The 18,927-nt window shown below is 39.6% G+C and overlaps 2 protein-coding genes across 9 annotated transcripts in view; one reads left to right on the forward strand and one right to left on the reverse strand.

Moving 5' to 3' along the window:
* Window positions 1-743: 743 nt before the first annotated feature.
* SMIM19 (small integral membrane protein 19) lies at window positions 744-15,202 on the reverse strand. 3 transcript variants are annotated; one of them, XM_019440671.2, is made up of 5 exons: window positions 15,088-15,202; window positions 13,280-13,400; window positions 11,425-11,562; window positions 6,300-6,424; window positions 744-2,293 (listed from the first exon to the last, which is right to left on the reverse strand). In XM_019440671.2, the coding sequence occupies exons 3-5, from the start codon at window positions 11,556-11,558 to the stop codon at window positions 2,229-2,231; spliced, it is 324 nt and encodes a 107-aa protein (XP_019296216.1). In that variant the 5' UTR covers window positions 11,559-11,562; window positions 13,280-13,400; window positions 15,088-15,202; the 3' UTR covers window positions 744-2,228. The 3 variants fall into 3 exon arrangements, with proteins under 3 accessions (XP_019296216.1, XP_019296217.1, XP_019296215.1); XM_019440672.2 differs by having other exon boundaries at window positions 13,280-13,397; window positions 15,088-15,199; XM_019440670.2 differs by lacking the exon at window positions 13,280-13,400 and having other exon boundaries at window positions 15,088-15,196.
* Window positions 15,140-18,927, forward strand: part of SLC20A2 (solute carrier family 20 member 2) — a 106,445-nt gene continuing 102,657 nt past the window's right edge. For 4 of the 6 annotated variants that reach the window (XM_019440665.2, XM_019440663.2, XM_019440666.2 and 1 more), the window contains exon 1: window positions 15,140-15,253. The gene's annotated coding sequence lies outside the window, so the exon portion shown is untranslated. Of the gene's footprint in view, window positions 15,254-15,319; window positions 15,339-18,927 lie in introns of those variants that run through there. The other 2 variants (XM_019440664.2, XM_053901019.1) reach the window with 2 other exon arrangements.

An 18,927-nucleotide genomic window follows, 5' to 3' on the forward strand; every position in this document is an offset into this window, starting at 1 on the left:
TTTATTCTTTTCTTAAGAACTGAAATTATTTTTATTATGATAAATTTATCTATTTCTATGCCATACTTAAAATAGTTCTGACATTACAACAATTTTATGATAAAGTCTGCATTTCATTTCTGATGAATCATAAATAACTCCACCTGAAACAGTGTGAGGTCAATAGCAAACACTTGTGCCCTCCAGAGGCTACCTTCTTCCTTTTGTGCAGCTGGCTGGCTAAACAACCAATTATTTTACATACTGAAGCTGTGCACCAATAGAGGCTGAAATGTGCATACTGCTGAATATCTTTTATACAGTTAAAAGAGAAGCAACAGGAAAAGAACACAAGTGTTAGTTACCAGTCTATTAGTCATTCCATTTTTCTTCCAAAGAAAATAGTTCTATTGAACCTTGGATGCAGTGGGGGCGGTGTGTGTGTGTGTGTGTGTGTGTGTGTGTGTGTGCGCACGCGCGTGTGTGCAGAAGCAGGACGATCAACTGGCATGGCTTTGAAGTGTGGCTACAGGGCTTCTACCCCTTAAGCAGTTCAGCTGTTGAAGCAGAGAAGAAACTTCAAAGGCGGACTTGTTGTTGTTCCTGCCAGTGGGGGGTGTGATTCCCATCAGCTGGGTTTAGAGAAAAAATGAGGAGGAATTCATCCTTTTCCTTGTCAAGGTTTGATGCTCACCACACGATCTACTAGCTTTAAGTTATGACTGCCTCTATCTAGTGGATGCACATAAAAAACAACCAGTCAATTTCATTGTGATTTACATTTATTTATGTACACTATTTTTACAAATCATCTGAAATAGCCAGGTTTGTAATTTGTCCAGATTGTGCAGTATGTCAGTGACACAAGTAAACTGCTCCTGCTCCTGATCACATTTCCTGCTCACAGAAATATACAGTGGTTTTCCTAAGAGCAAAGCAAAGTTTAAGGAGATCATCCCCCTGCTGCTCTGCTATTCCTGGCCCATAATTATAACTGTTTACAATCCTGTAGTCAGTTTTTTATTCTATGTATCAGCAGTGCATTCAAACTCATTTGTGAGTCAAGAATTATTCCATTTAGTCAACAATTTACCTTGAACAAGATAGACATTTTTGAATAATATAATTAAAATTTAAAAACAAATGCATCCCTCAGTAATTTTATTTGGTCTAAACCTTTTCATTTAAAATTTATGTTCTTTACTTCACAATAAAGAGAAAAGGAAACAGTGCTTGAAATATTAACTCTAACTCTTAAAATTAAGAATAGCTTTGATTCAAAAACTAATTCTTGGACAGTGATGTGGACAGTGAAATTTCCCTGCCACTACCTCCCACCAACTTTTATTTAAATAAATAGGAAAAATTTGGTAAAAACATTTCCATGTATGGTACAAAATGGTACAAGATATGAGAGTCTTCAGGGAAGCTTATTATGCTAAAAAAGTATAAGTATCCAGTTACATTAAACTTGAGAGTTACATGACCAAAAAAGCAAGTTGCTAACACCAGTAGAGAGGTGCCCATTTATTCCACAGCATGGTTGCAATATGGTCCAAAGAAACTCTTCTAGTAGAAATGAAACTGTGGGATTAAAAAAAAAAGGCAAACTCCCAGGAACACAATGAAGGGAAAACATTCCAATCACAGGAAGCTTCCACAATTAGTAGATGGGTTTATTTCATGAGGATAGTAGAAAAGACAGTCTCCTATATAAGTTCTGAAGAAGCAAAGATAGTTAATTCAATTCAAGTGTGGTAATAACAGCGGTGAGAACACAAATGCGTCCATTATTGATTATTATATTCATCACAGAATACAATCGAGGATGTTATACCAATGAATGGATTTTTACTTTTTAATTTTGCAAAACTGTTCAAATCAAAGTGGCATAAGCTCCATACGCTCACCTCCAAAGATGTATTTTTATTCCTGACTGATCATATCCTGAAGAAATCAAAAGTCTTCACAAGGTAAAAATCACCATCTCTGGTTATATTCTATCTTCCTAAGGATGTACAGACTCTCTGTGTCCATGCCTTTGAGACTTTTTTTTTAATTTGTATAACAAATGACTTGGTGATGCAATTTTAAAAAGCAAAACAAAACACAAAAAACTGGAAGAAAGTCACAAATAAAATGATTTTATGGAGATAGGGTTTAAAAAAATGCTGTTCATGATTTAGTACATTTAGGAGCTTGCTACCAGACTGTTGAAGAATTACTTATGTTGTTCATTTTCTGTCATTTCATTCCAATGAGAGTTGCACACTGTCAGCTTGGTTTTGTGGCTGCTGATAGTCATACTTCCTTGCTATTAAAAAACAAAGCAAACACAAAACAAAAAAAAGTGATAAAATTAATAAAAATAGCAAAATATTAGCTAACATCATTAAATCACAGTCAAGTCATGATTCTCAGTAAAGAATTAACTAATTAAGTAATTAGTAGAATTAAGTAAGAATTAATTTCTGATCCTGTAATTTCCCAGCACTGCTGATACTCATTTTTATATGTTTATTTTATTATTTGTATGTCAGGATTATTCAGTTTTAAAAAACAGTGTGAACATTAATTAAGATATTACAGTTAAATTAACATTTTATAACTTCCTTTCTTTTTTTTTTAAGTTTATTTATTTACCTTGAGAGAGAGAGAGAGAGAGAGAGAGCAGAGGACAGGCAGAGAGAAAGGGAAAGAGAGAATCCCAAGCAGGCTCCATGCTGCCAGTGCAGAGCCCAATGTGGGGCTTGATCTCACAAACCATGAGATCATGACCTGAGCTGAAATCAGAAGTTGGATGCTTAACCGACTGAGCCACCCAGGTGCCCCAATTTCCTTCTTTCTTATCTCCCACTTCCACCTTAAGCTGATAGTAATGCTTTTGTTCACATCATAATGAATTTGACTGTATTTTAACTTGTAAGTCTAAGAAACTTATTACTGAACATTGTCAATATAAACTAGAAGAGGGGCGTCTGGGTGGCTGTCGGTTGAGCAACCAACTTTGGCTCAGGTCTGGATCTCACGGTTTGTGAGTTCAGGCCCCGCATTGGGCTCTGTGCTGACAGCTCAGAGCCTGGAGCCTGCTTCTGATTCTGTGTCTCCCTCTCTCTCTGCGCCTCCCCCCACCCCCCCCCACTCTGTCTCTCTCTGCCTCTCAAAAATAAAGAAAACTAATAAAAAAAATTTTTTTAATATAAACTAGAAGAAAAAACAGATATGCATTCTGTGGGTTTTTTTGTACTTCTGAGAAATGTTTATTGAAGAAGAATGGTCTTAACCTGGAACTGGAGAGAGTACAGGGTTAAAATCTTTATAAATGTCATTCACTGCCTACAGTTAAAACTTTCACTCACCTCCTTAAGTTTTTACTAGCCAAGAAAGAGACACTATTTATTTATGCTACTCAGGGTGCATCCCAAAGTTTGTGGCCTACAGTTTATACAATTTTGGGAGTCGTCTTTAAGAAAAAGAACTTTGTTTACTATTTCCTTTTGAACTGCCTTTGTCAGGAATAGATATGTCATGAACACTAAGAATGATCCAATGTGATTGGATTCATTAAACATGTAAATCCACACATATACTATTTATAAGAAAAATGGCTTCTAAAGATGTTCACATCCTAATCCCCTAAATCCGTGAGTATGTTATTTTACAGGACAAAAGGCACTTTAAAGATGTGATTAAGGTAAGGACCTTATAACGAGGAGATTACCCTGGATTATCTGGCCCAACCATTATCAAATGGACCTTAAAAATCAGAGAACCTTTCCTGAGTTCAGAGAGGGACTAAGATATAAAAATGGAAGAATGATCAGAAAGATTACATAATGCTGGCTCCCAATGCGGAGGCATAGGGCCATAAACCAAGGAACGTGAGTGGCCTCCAGAAGCTTTCTAGCAAAGACACAGACTCTCTTCTAGAGCCTCCAGAAAGAAACAGTACCCTGCTGACACCTGATTTCAGCCCAGTGAGACTGATGTAGGACTTCTACACTACAAAATTGTAAGACCATACATTTGTGTTGTATTTAGCCACTGGATTTGTAGTGATTTGTTACAGCAGCAGTAGAAAACTAACACACCCTACAAACACAGGAATTCAGATAAATTTTATTTTATGGCGTTCCCATCAAAAAAGAAAAAAAAAACCTGTATACTTGGTTTATAATAGTATATGTTATGCTACTGAATGTATTACTAATAGGAAATAGCTTCTGTTTTGACTGGGTGTCAACAGAAACTTAATTCTTTATAATTTTCCAAACAGAGCTTCTGGCTCTCTACTTTGTGTTTTGTTTTGTTGGTATTTTCTTTTAAAAGAACTTTCTTATTGTGGTAAAATATACATGAATTTTGCCATTTTAACTATTTCTTTTTTTTAATGTTTATTTATTTTTGAGAGAGAGAAAGAGAGACGGACAGAGTGCAAGCAGGGGGAGGGGCTGAGACAGAGGGAGACACAGAATTCGAAGCAGGCTCCAGGCTCTGAGCTGTCAGCACAGAGCCCAATGTGGGGTTCAAACTCAGGAACTGTGAGATCATGACCTGAGCTGAAGTCAGATGCTTAACCGACTCAGCCACCCAGGAGCCCCTTAACTATTTCTAAGGGCACAGTTCAGTAGCATTAGGTACATTCATATTGCTCTGCAACCATCACCCCCATCTGCCTACAGAGCTCTTCTGATCATCCCCAACTGAACTCCACACCCATTAAGCAATAACTTCCCACTGCCTCCTCCCCAGGTCCCTGACATCCACCATTCTATTTTCTGTCTCTACGAATTTGCCTCCTTTAAGTGAAATATCTGTTCTTTTGCGACTGGCTTATTTCCCTTCATAATAAGAACCACTATGAAGCATAACGTCCTCAGGTTCATCTGTGCTGTAGCACGTGTCAGCATTTCCTTCCTCTTAAAGACTGAATAACATCCTATTGTATTTCTATACCACATTTTGTGTACCTGTCAAGGGCACTTGGGTTGTTTCTCCCTTTTGGCTATTGTGAGTAATGCTGCTATGTTCAATTTTACTTCTTATTTTGAACTGGTAACATATGCAGATGGTACAAAATGCAAAAGGAACAGAGGAAACAGTAAAAAGTGTATCTTCCTCCTACCTGATCAATCCTGTGGCTACCCACCCCGTTCCTTGCCCTAAAGGAATTGCTGTTACTAGTTTTCAGGATAACATTTATGCTTAAGATTTTAGAGGTTCTACTTGTGTTTATGCGTGTATATACACGTATATGCACGTAAACATGTATATTTTCACCTGAAATTCCATTTCACCCGAGACACAGTAGTGATATCTTGCTGATCATTCTTTCTTGCATCTTTCTATGCACACACACACACACATGCACACACACTTAATTTTTTACTGTAGACAACTGCTTTAAAAATTGTCCAGTCTTTTCCCCTTAAATTCCACACAGTCCCCATCAAGGTAATGAATGTTAATAATCTGATGCGTATCTTTCCAAGCCTTCCTCCATGCTTGCATAATTATATAGAACATTTATATTAGACATAGATAATACAAGGGGTGTTTTGGTCCTTTGATTTTAAAAGAGTAGCATCCTAGTATATATATTATTTTATCTTGCTCTTCTCAGTTAATAATGTATCTTGGAAACCACAACTCATTCTTTTAAATGGTGGCATAAAAGGCTGTGGCTTAGATGTACATTTCATTATGACTCTATACATTTTAAATTTTATTTCTTCTCCATGACATACATACCGACAGTGTTTAGTACTATATGACACACTGAGACATGACTTCTAGCCTTGCACGTTGATATCACATGCCACATTCCTAGAAGCAATTCTTATATTGCTTTGACTTGCAGTAATTTAATTATAATAGAAATGACTGCAAACTCCATAAATACAAAATTCAAACCCAAACTAAATGCATCTCCAGCTCAACTTCCCCTCAGCCACATCCCCAAATGCTCTTGGCCACTTAATGCTACTCCACATGAGGCATGTGCAAAGGAGGGCAAATTAGAGCAGGAAGAGACAGCAGTCTTAGCTGATGGGTAAAATAACTAATTTTTGCAAAACATATAAAAATATCATCGTATGAACACATTGCTAGGGCTGTTCTCAGGGTCCTGAAGGGTCCCATACAAGCAGAGGGCTCTGAAGCATCAACTACATGGGAGATCTGCCTTTGCCAATACCATGCTCATCATCTAAAAAAGGCACTATCAATTATTTCTGATAACCTTTGCTAACTGAACTCAATTCCAAAAAAATCTATTTGAAACATGTCTATATATACAGTTCAGCACAGAATATACTTACAAATGGAATACATTTCCAGTTGCTGTCTTAAACGAATTTTGCTTATTGTGTCATAAAAGCTGGGCTCTGATAAAGTTTCTGCTGTAGGTGGCACGCTGAATATCCTCATAATTTTCCTTTTGTTCCTAAAACACAAAACCAATACAGAAGAGAGATTTGTATTAACATCTATTGGACTGTAATGAACTCAGGACCATAGTAATCAGAAGATACATCACAAGGACTTAAGGGGTGCCTGGGTAGCTCAGATGGCTAAATGTCCGACCTGGGCTCAGGTCATGATCTTGTGAATTGTGAGTTCGAGCCCCCATTGGGCTCTGTGCTGACAGTGCAGAGTCTACTTGGGATTCTCTCTCTCTCTCTCTGCCCCTCATCCACTTGCATTCTCTCTCTCTCTCGCTCTGAAAATAAATAAACTTAAAAAAAAAGGACTTAAGTAACAATGCGCTCATTTCTTTTGTATCTGTGAGGTGCTTCCTTGGCTCAAGTGTTCTTTCTTTCCCTAAAAACCACGAAGCTGTACATGTATAGCCACAGGGCTCTAAGAAAGAAAAGAAAGCTGAAAACATCCATGTAATACAACAAAGAGATGTACCTTCATTGCACTTCCACTCCTTCCTCTCACCAAAAGCCAAATACTGTATGGGAAAATGCATAAACAAGAAAACATCTTATTTTTCTCCTCCCTCTGGTGTCATCCAAATAAAGCTAAATTACTGGGTTAGCGAATAAACAGAATGGGAGTAGACCTTAATTTTGGAAAATAATGAATCACCATATTTCTTAAATACAATTGCATAGCCTTAGTGGGTCCATCTACTTAAAACTAACAACAGTATGTCTCTGCTTTTAAAACAGGAGGGTCGGGGGGACATGGTGGCTATTTTTGGAAGAAAGCTGTTACCTGCAAGTAAACTGGCGATGGAGTGGAGCCTTCTCTCAGCCACCCTGGAGTCCAGGCTGTCAATGGGCCAGCTGCTCCAGGGGTCATGTGGCTGGAAAGGCAAACCTGCCTGTCTGAGAACAAGTGTGAGTTCTGACCTGCTCCCCAGGCCAAACATCAATTATTTTTTGATTACTAATTAATTTGAACTATCTAATGCCTTTTAAAAAATTTTACATTTATTTATTTAAATTCAAGTTAGTTAACATACAGTATAGTATTGGTTTTAGATATAGAACCCAGTGATTCATTACTTATATAACCCCCAGTGCTCATCCCAAGTGCCCTCCTTAATGCCTATCACCCATTTAGCCCATCTCTCCACTCACTTTCCCTCTAGCAACCCCCAGTTTGTTCTCTGTATTTAAAAGTCTCATACGGTTTGCCTCCCTCTGTTTTTATCTTATTTTTCCTTCCCTTGCCCTATGTTCATCTGTCATGTTTCTTAAATTCTACATGAGTGAAATTATATGATATCTTTTTCTGACTTATTCTACTTAGCATAATATACTCTAGTTTCATCCACATTGTCGCAAATGGCAAGGTTTCATTATTTTTGATTGCTGAGTAGTATTCCATTGTATATATATACCACACTTCTTTATCCATTCATCACCCAATGGACATTTGGGCTCTTTCCATACTTTGGTTATTGTTGATAATGCTGCTATAAACATTGGGGTGCGTATACCCCTTCGAATCAGCATTTTTGTATCCTTTGGATAAATACCTAGTAGCGCAATTGCTGGGTGGTAGGGTAGTTCTATTTTTAATTTTTTGAGAAGCCTCCATACTGTTTTCCAGAGTGGCTGCACCAGTTTGCATTCCTACCAGCAGTGCAAAAGAGTTCCCCTTTCTCTGCATCCTCACCAACATCTGTTATTGCCTGAGTTGTTAATTTTAGCCATCCTGATGGGAGTGAGGTGGTATCTCACTGTGGTTTTGATTTGTATTTCCCTGATTATGAGTGATGTTGAGCATCATCTGCATGTCTTCTTTGGAAAAGTGTCTATTCATGTCTTCTGCCCATTTCTTCACTGGATTATTTGTTTTTGTGTGTTGAATTTGATAAGTTCTTTATAGATTTTGGATACTAACTCTTTATCTGATTAGGTCATTTGCAAACATCTTCTCCCATTCCATCAGTTGCCTTTTAGTTTTCCTGATTGTTTCCTTCACTGTGCAGCAGCTTTTTATTTTAATAAGGTCCCAATAGTTCATTTTTGCTTTGGTTTCCCTTGCCTTCTGAGACATGACTAGTAAGGAGTTGCTGTGGCCAAGGTCAAAAAGGTTGTTGACTGCTTTCTCCTCTAGGATTTTGATGGCTTCCTGTCTTACATTTTGGTCTTTCATCCATTTTGAGTTTATTTTTGTCCATGGTATAAGAAAGCGGTCCAGTTTCATTCTTCTGCATGTCACTGTCCAGTTCTCCCATTACCATTTTCTGAAGAGACTGTTTTTTTTTTTTTCCCACTGGATACTCTTTTCTACTTTGTCAAAGATTAGTTGGCCATACGTTTGTGGGTCCATTTCTGGGTTCTCTATTCTGTTCCATTGATCTATGTGTTTTTGTGCTAGTACCATACTGTCTTGATGACTACAGCTTTGTAATACAGCTTGAAGTCCAGAATTGTGATGCCTCCATCTTTGCTTTTCTTTTTCAACATTACTTTGACTATTCAGGATCTTTTGTGGTTCCATACAAATTTTAGGATTGTTTGTTCTAGCTCTGTGAAGAATGCTGGAATTATTTTGATTGGGATTGCAGTGAATGTGTAGATAGCTTTGGGTAATAGTGACATTTTAACAATATCAGTTCTTCCAATCCATGAGCATGGAATGTTTTTCCATTTCTTTGTGTCTTCTCCAATTTCCTTCCTAAATTTTCTATAGTTTTCAGCATATAGATCTTCTATCTGTTTGCCTAGGTTTATTCCTAGGCATCTTATGGTTTTTGGTTCAATTGTAAATGGGATTGATTCCTTGATTTCTCTTTATGCTTCTTCATTATTGGTGTGTAGTAATGCAACTGACTTATGTATGTTGATTTTTTATCCTGTGACTTTGCTGAATTCACATATTAGTTCTACCAGTTTTTTGGTGGAGTCTTTTGGGTTTTCCATGTAAAGTATCATGTTGTCTGTGAAGAATGAAAGTCTGACTTCTACTTTGCCAATTTGTATGCCTTTTATTTCTTTTTGTTGTCTGACTTCTGAGACTAGGACTTCCAGTACTTTGTTGAACAACAGTGGTGAGAGTGGACATCTCTGTTGTGTTCCTGACCTTAGAGGGAAGTTCTCAATTTTTCCCCATTGAGGACGCTATAAGCTGTGGGCCTTTCATATATGGCTTTTATGATGTTGAGGTATGTTTCTTCTATCCCTACTTTTTTGAGGGTTTTTATCAAGAAAGGATGCTGTATTTTGTCAAATGCTTTTTCTGCATCTATTGACAGGATAATATGATTCTGAGTCTTTCTTCTCTTAATGTTGTATATCACGTTGACTGATTTGCAAATATTAACTCAGCTCTGCAGCTGAAGAATGAATCTCACTTGATCATGGTGAATAATTCTTTTAATGTACTGTTGAATTCAATTTGCTAGTATCTCATTGAGAATTTCTGGTTCATCAGGGATATTGGCCTGTAATTCTCCTTATTAGTGGGGTCTTTGGAACCAAGGTAATGCTGGCTTCATAGAATGAATTTGGAAGTTTTCCTTCCATGTCTGTCTTGTGGAACAGTTTGAAAAGAACAGGTATTAACTCTTCTTCAAATGTCTGGTCGAATTTCTCTGGGAAGCCATCTGACCCAGGACTCTTAATTGTTGTCAGATCAATGAAACCAAGAGCTGTTTTTTTTTAAAGAATAAAAAAATTGATAAACCCGTAGCCAAACTTCTCAAAAAGAAAAGAGAGTGGACACAAATAGATAAAATCATGAATGAAGGAGGAAAGATCACAACCAACACCATAGAAATATAAACAATTACAAGAGAATACTATGATAGATGATATGCCAACAAACTGGACAACCTGGAAGAAATGGACAAATTCCTAGACACTCAAAAACTACCGAAACTCAAACATGAAGAAATAGAAAATTTGAACAGGCCCATAACCAGCAGAGAAATTAAATCAGTTATCAAATATCTTCTAACATATCTAATGCCTTTTTAACCTGCATAGAGAATACCAAAGAGCATGGGGCCCTAAGGAGAAGCAACTCAGTCCAGTGAATACTGCTTTTACTCTTCAAAGCACCCATCTCTCTCTCTCTCTCTTTTTTAATTGTACTTAAAGGAAAGGGGCCATGGTGTGTGAAAAAGAATAAATTATGCTACAACACCTGGAATTAAACCAGGAAATATTTATTGAGGATTTACACTGTGTGGCACACCAGGGACACAAGGTTAAAAGGGAAAGCCCTTGTCCTGAAGGGACTGAAGTTTTTGTGGAACAGACAGACAAGTAGCCAGATAATACCAACATTATTCAGTAAGTGCTATGATATGGTCATGCACAACAATCAGAAGGGAAAACTTAACATGTGCCAAGAGAGAATTGCTTAATACATAGGAATTAGTGTTTCTGCATTTCAGGCATGTTGGCCAAAAATAAAATGCTCATCCTAGAGTGACAGTGGGCCCAGGCTGGATGATAAAATTGAGCTACATTAGAAATGATAGAAGCCAGTCAGGGTACCTGAGCTGCACTTAAATTTCCAACTTTTTTTTTTTTTTTTTGAGAAAGAGAGAGAGAGAGAGAGCAAGAGAGCACACATGCATGAGCACAAGATGAGGAGAGGGCAGAGGGAGAGAGAGAGAAAATCCTAAGCGGGCTCCACACTCAGCACCACAAAGCCCCATGTGGGGCTTCCTCCCACAACCCTGGGATCATGACCTGAGCCAGAATCAAGAGTTGGACCCTCAACCAACTAAGCCACCCAGGCACCCCAAAATTTCCAACTCTTAATGCAGTGGGCTCTTCAAAGCCAAACCTTGGTGTCCAGAGCTCGAGGACAGACCTGAATAGATAGTGCTTTCATAGCAAGAACAAAAATGCTCAATTTTGCAATAATTCATAAATGCAGTATTTTTATGCATTTAATTTGGAACAAACAAACGTGTAAACCTTTTAAATGCCCAGTTTCTTATCAACCCTGAAATACCAAAACCTTTACCTCTTGGCATACATGAAGAGAACAAAGCTAACAAGGATCACTACCAAGTAAACATTGGTGGCTTCATTCCATGCCTCATGAACACTGTAATCCATAGAGCCATCGTCACCCATCACTCCGTAACCTCCAGGCATGGGGCTAGAAGAAAGAAAAGAGAACAGGGGTTCTTTTAGTGGTGGTATGACCATCTGGAGAAAGGCTGGCAAACATATGGCCTTCTGGCCAACATCAGCCTGCTGCCTGCTTTTGGATGGCCCAGGAGCCAAGAATGGTTTCACATTTCTAAGTGGATATATTTTAAATGGTTGTAAGCACCTGTATAGTACCCTTGATTTTTGCTTTCCAGCCCTCAAAGCCTAAAATATTTATAATCTTGCCCTTTAAGAAAAAGTTTGCCAACCCCTGGGCTAGATAACTAAGGCATGAAATGTATTTCCCCTTATTTTTGATTTTGAAACATTGTATCTTCCACATGTAGGTTAAAACTCTAGTTAATCTCTATGCTCTTTCACTTGCCTCCTATGCAAGTGGGAAAGTTTGAAGCTTTATCTAGTTTTGGCCTCCTGGCCAAATGTGGTTGAAAGAAACTATGGGGTAAAAGTTACTTTTTGCTATTTACACAGCTGTGACTTCTATTCAAGGAAATGCATTCTTCCTACATTCTCACAGAAAATAAGAGTGGTAATAGCAAGTGTTTCAAATAGCAAGTAAAAGAGTAATGGTGTCCCCTTGGTGTTTGAGAGTTAGTTGAAAGTGCCTCCCTTGTGTTGGACAAAAAGGTAAATCTAAAATGACCTAATATGTGAAAGAAAACCAAAAAGCATTGTTTTAGACATTATACGAAAAGGAGAAAAATTGAACAAGTTATAGGCGATAAATGTACAGTAGTTTCTAAGAATTAGATAGCCATTTTCTAATTCCAAGAAAAAGAATATCTGAAATGTCCAAGAAATTGTTTTGCAATTTTTTTCTAGACATCCTACAACAATGAAGGCATTGCAGACATTCTTGCACAAACTATCCTCCAATCTCCTGTAAGCTTCCAAAATGTTCTGCAACGTAGATCTGGCTCAGTGTTAACAAGTGTGCATTAAAGGCAGTCTTTCTTTCTTATAGCTTACCCCTGTATAAAATTTCCCCAGAGGTCTGCTCCTAAACCAGGTGGCATGTTTTCTCTGCTGACACCTGAAGTTTTTGTCAGATGTTTGGGGACATCCTATGTTCATTTACAATAAAGTGAGTGTCATGAGTCTCATTTAACTTAAACTCTAGACACTGAGGTTAAGAGTGATCTCTTTAAAATATCTGTTGGTGTCTGATGAATATAAAGATTGATCTTGTAAAAACTGGCCAAGTAGTAATAAAAACAGAACTTACATTAAATTATAAAAATTTGTAGATGCAAGATCTAGATATTACTTAAACATTATACCATACCCAATTCCTTGATATTAAAGCCTGGAAATGGATTTTTTTTTTTAAAGGAGTAGGAGATATAGGGAGATTTGGCATATTTACAGTTTTAACTCTTATTTCTTAAAACTGAACTCCAGACTTTCTCTGAAAGTGATCAGCCTATTTTAGAAATGGAAACTTTGGGAAGACACGAGACTATAATTGTCTTTATGATTTCTGGAATCTAGAATTTTGCTGGTGCTAAAATATAAAGTAACAACAACAAACATGTTTTTGGCAAAAAGAGATGACTTTGGATATCTGATTTGAGATTCTGCAGAAAGGTTTCAGGATTGGGAGCTATTAGCAGATTTGGGAAGAAACAGTGAACATACAGCAGCGGCCATTGGAACATTTTGCAGGTTCCCGTTGTCTGACAAATCATAGAAGTGTTTCCTACCTGTTTTCTAACACCTGAATGGATCTGAGCCAGGTTAGTTTCTTGCTTCCATTTCTCACAAAATTCTGTTTATGGGCCCCTTGATAAATGGTGTATTCCTACAGAGCTTGTCTTCATCCTGCTACAAATATGCCAGTCTTTAATTATATGTAGAGAAGGATTTTGAATTACTACTGACCCAGAATGGTAAAATTTTAACATGAATTAAACAACATGGATTATACAACATTGCTGGTATGCAATGACACTACCATTCCACAGTTCCAGGGACAGGCACTTGAGTTATTTTTAGCACTGTAGTTGTGAAAGATTTGCACTGAGGGTAGGCCTTGCCTGCCCAGTCCTCCATCATGACCAATGGCATGGTTTTGCAAGACTACTAGGAAGAAGGAATGGCCTTGCCCAGAGTCATAGTACAGACCCATGGCCCACATGTGGCCTGAACTATGACCGTCACCTCCCAGCACACTACAGTCTAACCAAGTGTACCCATACATACTTGCTAAGTGGTTACTACATACCACTACAGCCTTCTAAAGCAAAATGCACAGTTTCAGCAAGATCACCATTATGGCTAGCCACTTGCTTGGATCATCGTTCAGAGTTCTTGTGAGAAAACTGAACTTTTTTCACATATTTTTCCTGTGCAGTGATGCTTGAACAATTTCGGTAAGGGGATTCTAGGATGAGCTTAGTTAAGTCCCAAGTAAAACGTCAGTATCCAGAGACAGAGTTCCCAAAATATGACAACTAGAGCTTGGTTTTCGTTTGATAAACTTCCAGGTTGAGAACTAGGAGAAAATTTCCAGGGATCAAGTGACTGTATCATAAGTTTTAAAATCAGTTTCCTGATACCATGTCTAGGTGGTTCTAAAATGGAGTATCACTTGTCATTCTGCTTTGAATATTACATTTTTGTCTCTCACTTAGAGCTTTGCTATCTTGATAAAAATTCAGATTGGCATCACTTACAGAGTTGCTTACAACACAATCCACTGCATAAACGTAATTTTCTCTGTCTTCTGAAACATTAAAGGTTTGGGCTCCCAAAGCAGAAGGGTACAAGGTAACAGGCCTTCAACCAAGAGGAAGAAGGGAATTAACATTTGAGGGCTTATATGTAAGGCAGTCCACATATTGAGTTTTTGCAATAGTGAGGCACTAACGTTCCATTTCACAGAAGAAAGAAACCGGGAAGGTGGTAGTGGTGGTTATGTAACTTGCCCAAAGTTGCAAGTAGGGAGTGGAGCGAGTAGGGAGTGGAGCGGCAACTTGACTGTCACATATAACTGACTTCTAAACCTGAGCCCTACCAGCCTTGACCCTGGTTCCTTGACACCGGCTCCTCCTGGAAGGAAATCCAGTCGCGAGGGTATAAAATATAATCCTCTCCCACTAAGTGGCCACAGGCAGCTTCCAGAGCTGCCGGGAACATCCTTTGCGTTTCCGCCGCTCGAAGGCTGCGCGGGGCTCAATCTTAAAACGCTGGCGCTAAACTCCAGCCGCGCCGGGGACGTCTCGGCCGCCCCCTGCTTGCGCGGCCGTCGCGGCTGCTTCGGCTTTTTGTCTGCGTTTCTGGCCCTCGGAGCCTCACTATTCCTTACGACCCGGAAACAGGCTCGCAGCGCGGGCTGGACTCGTAGGAGCCTCCGTGCCCAGGGCTGGGGGCGCGGAGCGGGCAGCGGACCCCTCCCTTCCCCTCCCCCGTGAGTCTCGGGCGGGGCGGGCCGGCGCGCGGGCGGGGGGCGGGGCCGGGTGACGCGGCCCCGCCCGGGGCCCGGGAGGCGCCGGGACGCGGGTCCACTCACGCTGCTGGCTCCGGAGGCGGCACGGGGCCAGGCTGCTCCGCTCGGGGCTCTTTCCCCCAGAGTCGGGGCCGGACGCGCGGGACCCGGTTACCGACCGGACCTGGACGACCTCTGCCTTCGTCATTTCCTGCCGGCCCGCCGGTTTCCGGATGAAACGAGGAGCCAGGTCTTTCCCCCCGCCCCCCCCGCCCCCCTTTTCAGTTTTTGAACGGGAGCGACGCAGCGACGGCCCCGGTGCCGCCCCCGGGCGCGTGAGTGGAGCCGGGCTCCCTTCCCCTCCCCCGTGGCGCGTCACCTCCGTGCGCCGCCCTCCGCGAGCCCCCGGCCCGGAACCCGGAGCCCCCGCGGCAGGGCTGGGCGGGCCGGGGTGGCGGGCTCTGGTGCTGGCGGCGGGTCTCGCCGCCCCCGCCTGGAAGTCCACGTGGGTGTTGCGGTTGTGTGCCAAAACCGAGCGAGAAGTAGCGGGGACGGGTCATTACCCGGGAGTTCCATGCCTCTGCCCGCCCCACTTCGGCGCGCCCCGGGCGTGATTGTCAGCGTGGGAGGGGGGAATGTGCATTGATTGTCCCACGAATCGGGGTTAAGCTGGGAAACACGGAGATTTTCTTCTTTCGTAATGAAGGCGTAGAGTTACTTTTAGTATTTAATAGTTAAGAAAGCATATGCTTTTCAAATTATCTTTCCATTTTTCCCTTTTAATAAATGATGCGTGGCTGAGATTGTTGAGGTGTTTTAAAAACTGGATGTGCCCAGGATGCCGCAGTATTGTCAGTTGAAGTGATTTTTGTGTATTAAAAAAATTGTGTGTAAAATAGATTTCCTTGGGAAATAGATTTGAAAAATGGATTTTCTACCATAAGAGTTAATGAATTTATGCAGGATTTCAGCATCAGTGTTCAAGTAATCAGATTTCAGTGGTTTGTAGCAGCCTTGGGAATAAATGGCCACTTGTCCACACGCTTGAGGTCTTAACTATTTATGTTGAGCTGGTTGTCTAGGATCAGCTGACTGCTAATTATAATTCATACCAGATCTTGTAGCGGTTGTATCCTTAATAAGCAGAGGTTAAGAGCTAACCTTTAACCCAAATCTCTTTGCAAGTTTTCTCTGCCTTTTTTGTGGCTCATTCTGTTACAGTTAAGCTCATCTTTGGATGAAGAACATTGCTTGGTACAATAATATACTAGCTTTATTTAGAGTATTAATACATATTAACTTTTATGTATTATATATACATTATATATTCATATAAGTAATTTATAAATATAAACCATTTAGTTTGACTCTAAAGTTGGAAAATTAGGAACAGCAGTAATGGGTAATGTTGAGTACTTGTTTGCCAGGCCTCTGCCAAATGGTATGTGCTTTGTCATTTAATCTTCTGGGATAACTTTTGCATAGGCATAGTTTGCTCAGAAATTGTGAATACATGGGTTTGATTTGAATAGATCCAAATGTGGAGTATGTACATTAATTACTTCTGTTTCTGTTTTTGTGAAGAAGGGTGTTGGCAATATAAAATGACTCAGTAAAAGAATGTGTTTTTCAAGTTGGAAGATGGCTTTAAAATTGCATAAAACTGCAATTAGTCTCTTTATTTGGGTATTCAATAGTTTCTAAAGTCCTGTGTCTCATATTTATCCAAATTCTGATTACATATCATGGTCACCCAATGAACAGGTTATTCTTAGACACTGGAAAAAGGTAAATTTGGGGGAAACCTTAATGGCCCAAAAATACAATGTAATGATTTGTATAGGCATAACAATGAGAGTATGATGGTAAGGTCTAACCATTTGCATCTTCTGAGAGTAGAAGAGGTTGAAAAGGACTGGAGAGGATGAGGGACGTGCTTGGAAATGTGTCTCATTTGTGATGAGAGTATATTGGACTTAACCTGGAGAGAGAGAGAGGTTGGGAATGCTTTGCCAGTCACTATTATAAGAGGGTTCCTTTCCCCTGTGGGCCTGTGGGCCTTCTCTTTGGGGGGAGGGGCAGAGTGGAGAGTTGTCATCAATGGAAGGATGTAAGAAGAAAAAAATGCACATAGTTTCTTTTGGAGTTAATGTTTCCACCCATTGTGACTAACTGATTCCTGTCAGCACTTGCATCTTTAGGCACTTTCCTAGTAGATACTTGATAGCTGTGGGCAGCCACTGGTAGATCAAGGAAAGAAAGGAAAAGGGATGGGGTGGAGGGTGGAGACAAAGCACAGGGGTGTACAGCAGAGCATTAATAGGCTTTCCATTTGGGCAAAATTTAGGCCTCCAGTGGCCTCTGTAATGAAAATCATTCTAATGGTATTGACTGTATGTATTTAAAATCTCTTCTATGATATTTGTATCCAAGAATCTGGAGAGTATCCCTTTAATGTGCTTTATAAACAGTGGAACATTTAGAATACAGTACATGAAAGTTACTGAATTTTTCACCACAGCCCTTTCTGTATGTTTGTTGTTGGACAGTCAGAATGACTATAATGACGGCATTGGCTCCTGTTTGTAAGGCATTTAACCAGTGTTGTTTCATCGTTTTGGAAGATAAGCTCTTCTCGTTCCTTACTTCAAAACTTGGCTCTCACATGGAGTGCCCTTTAAAGCTCCAGAGTGCAGGGATCTTTTCTGTCATTCATTGCCTTATCTCCAGAGCCTAGAACAGAGCCTGACCCATGGAAGGTACTCAGTGACTGTTTGTGGAATGAACCCAAATACACTGGAATCCTGTCCTCTCTTCTTTCCACTACCAAAGATCCCATTTAACTTTAGGGGCAGGGCCACACCAGCTTTACCTTCTCCACAGAATCTGCAGCTCACGATAAGCACAGTATAAATGTATACTGGTATAAATGTTAGCTGTTTATACCACATACTTTGGCATTTAATCCCTTATAGCTTTATACTGTTAAATAAGTTTTTCTGCATGTTTTGTTTCCCCACCTAAAATAATGGCTACTGAGGGCTGAGAATATATAAGATACTATGTTTTCCTTATTCATCCAGTATAATGTATACAGAGTAGGTTTGTATTTACTTATTGAGTGAATATTAGATACCCTAGGGGAAACATCAGAGATATTCAGCATGTGATTCCAGTCTTCAAGTAGGTAGTATTTTAGTTGGGCAGACATTGTGTGCACATGTGAAACAGTATGAGAATTTGTAGCTAAATAAAATAAAGTGAAAATAATAGCTAACATTTATGTAGTGCTTAAAATGTGCCAGATACTGTTTCAGGAATCTTTGCCTGTTAATTTGTTGGAATGTCAACAATCTTTCGAAGTAGGTACAGTTATAATCCCATTTCTTAAAATGAGGAAACTGAGACCCAGCAAGGTAATTAAATCACTTACCCAAGATCACAATGCATATAGTAAAGGGACTGGATATGAGCCCAGGCAGTCTGGCCCCCAAGTCAGTGTCCTTTCTCTGGGGAGTTTTTCTCGATCAAAGAAGACAGATCTAAAACTTGACACTAGTTTCTTGGCTGTAAAAGGTGCTCTTTTTCAAATTTCAAAGTAGCATAGGTTGCAAGGACTGAGCTGCAGAAACAGTGCTGAATTTTTCAAATGGAAGTGGTTGATCAATGGTTCCGGGGACACTACATTTTGAAATGACTAAAGGCAAGGGGAGAGAAACTGAATTTTGAATCTCAACACTGAATGAGGATTATAACTCTTCTGTAGGTGTTGAATTCGAGGACAGTGATTCACCAGGACGTAGGATAATGACTGTTGAAGTTTTTAATTTAGTGTCAGAAAACGTGAAATATAATATTGAATAACACTTGATATCTTACTACCTTTCTTTTTTAAACACTTACTAGATTTAAACCCCAGTGGTA

Source organism: Panthera pardus, unplaced genomic scaffold (assembly GCF_024362965.1).
Source record: "Panthera pardus isolate Hobbes unplaced genomic scaffold, ASM2436296v1 HiC_scaffold_13, whole genome shotgun sequence".
NCBI classification, from domain to species: Eukaryota; Metazoa; Chordata; class Mammalia; order Carnivora; family Felidae; genus Panthera; species Panthera pardus.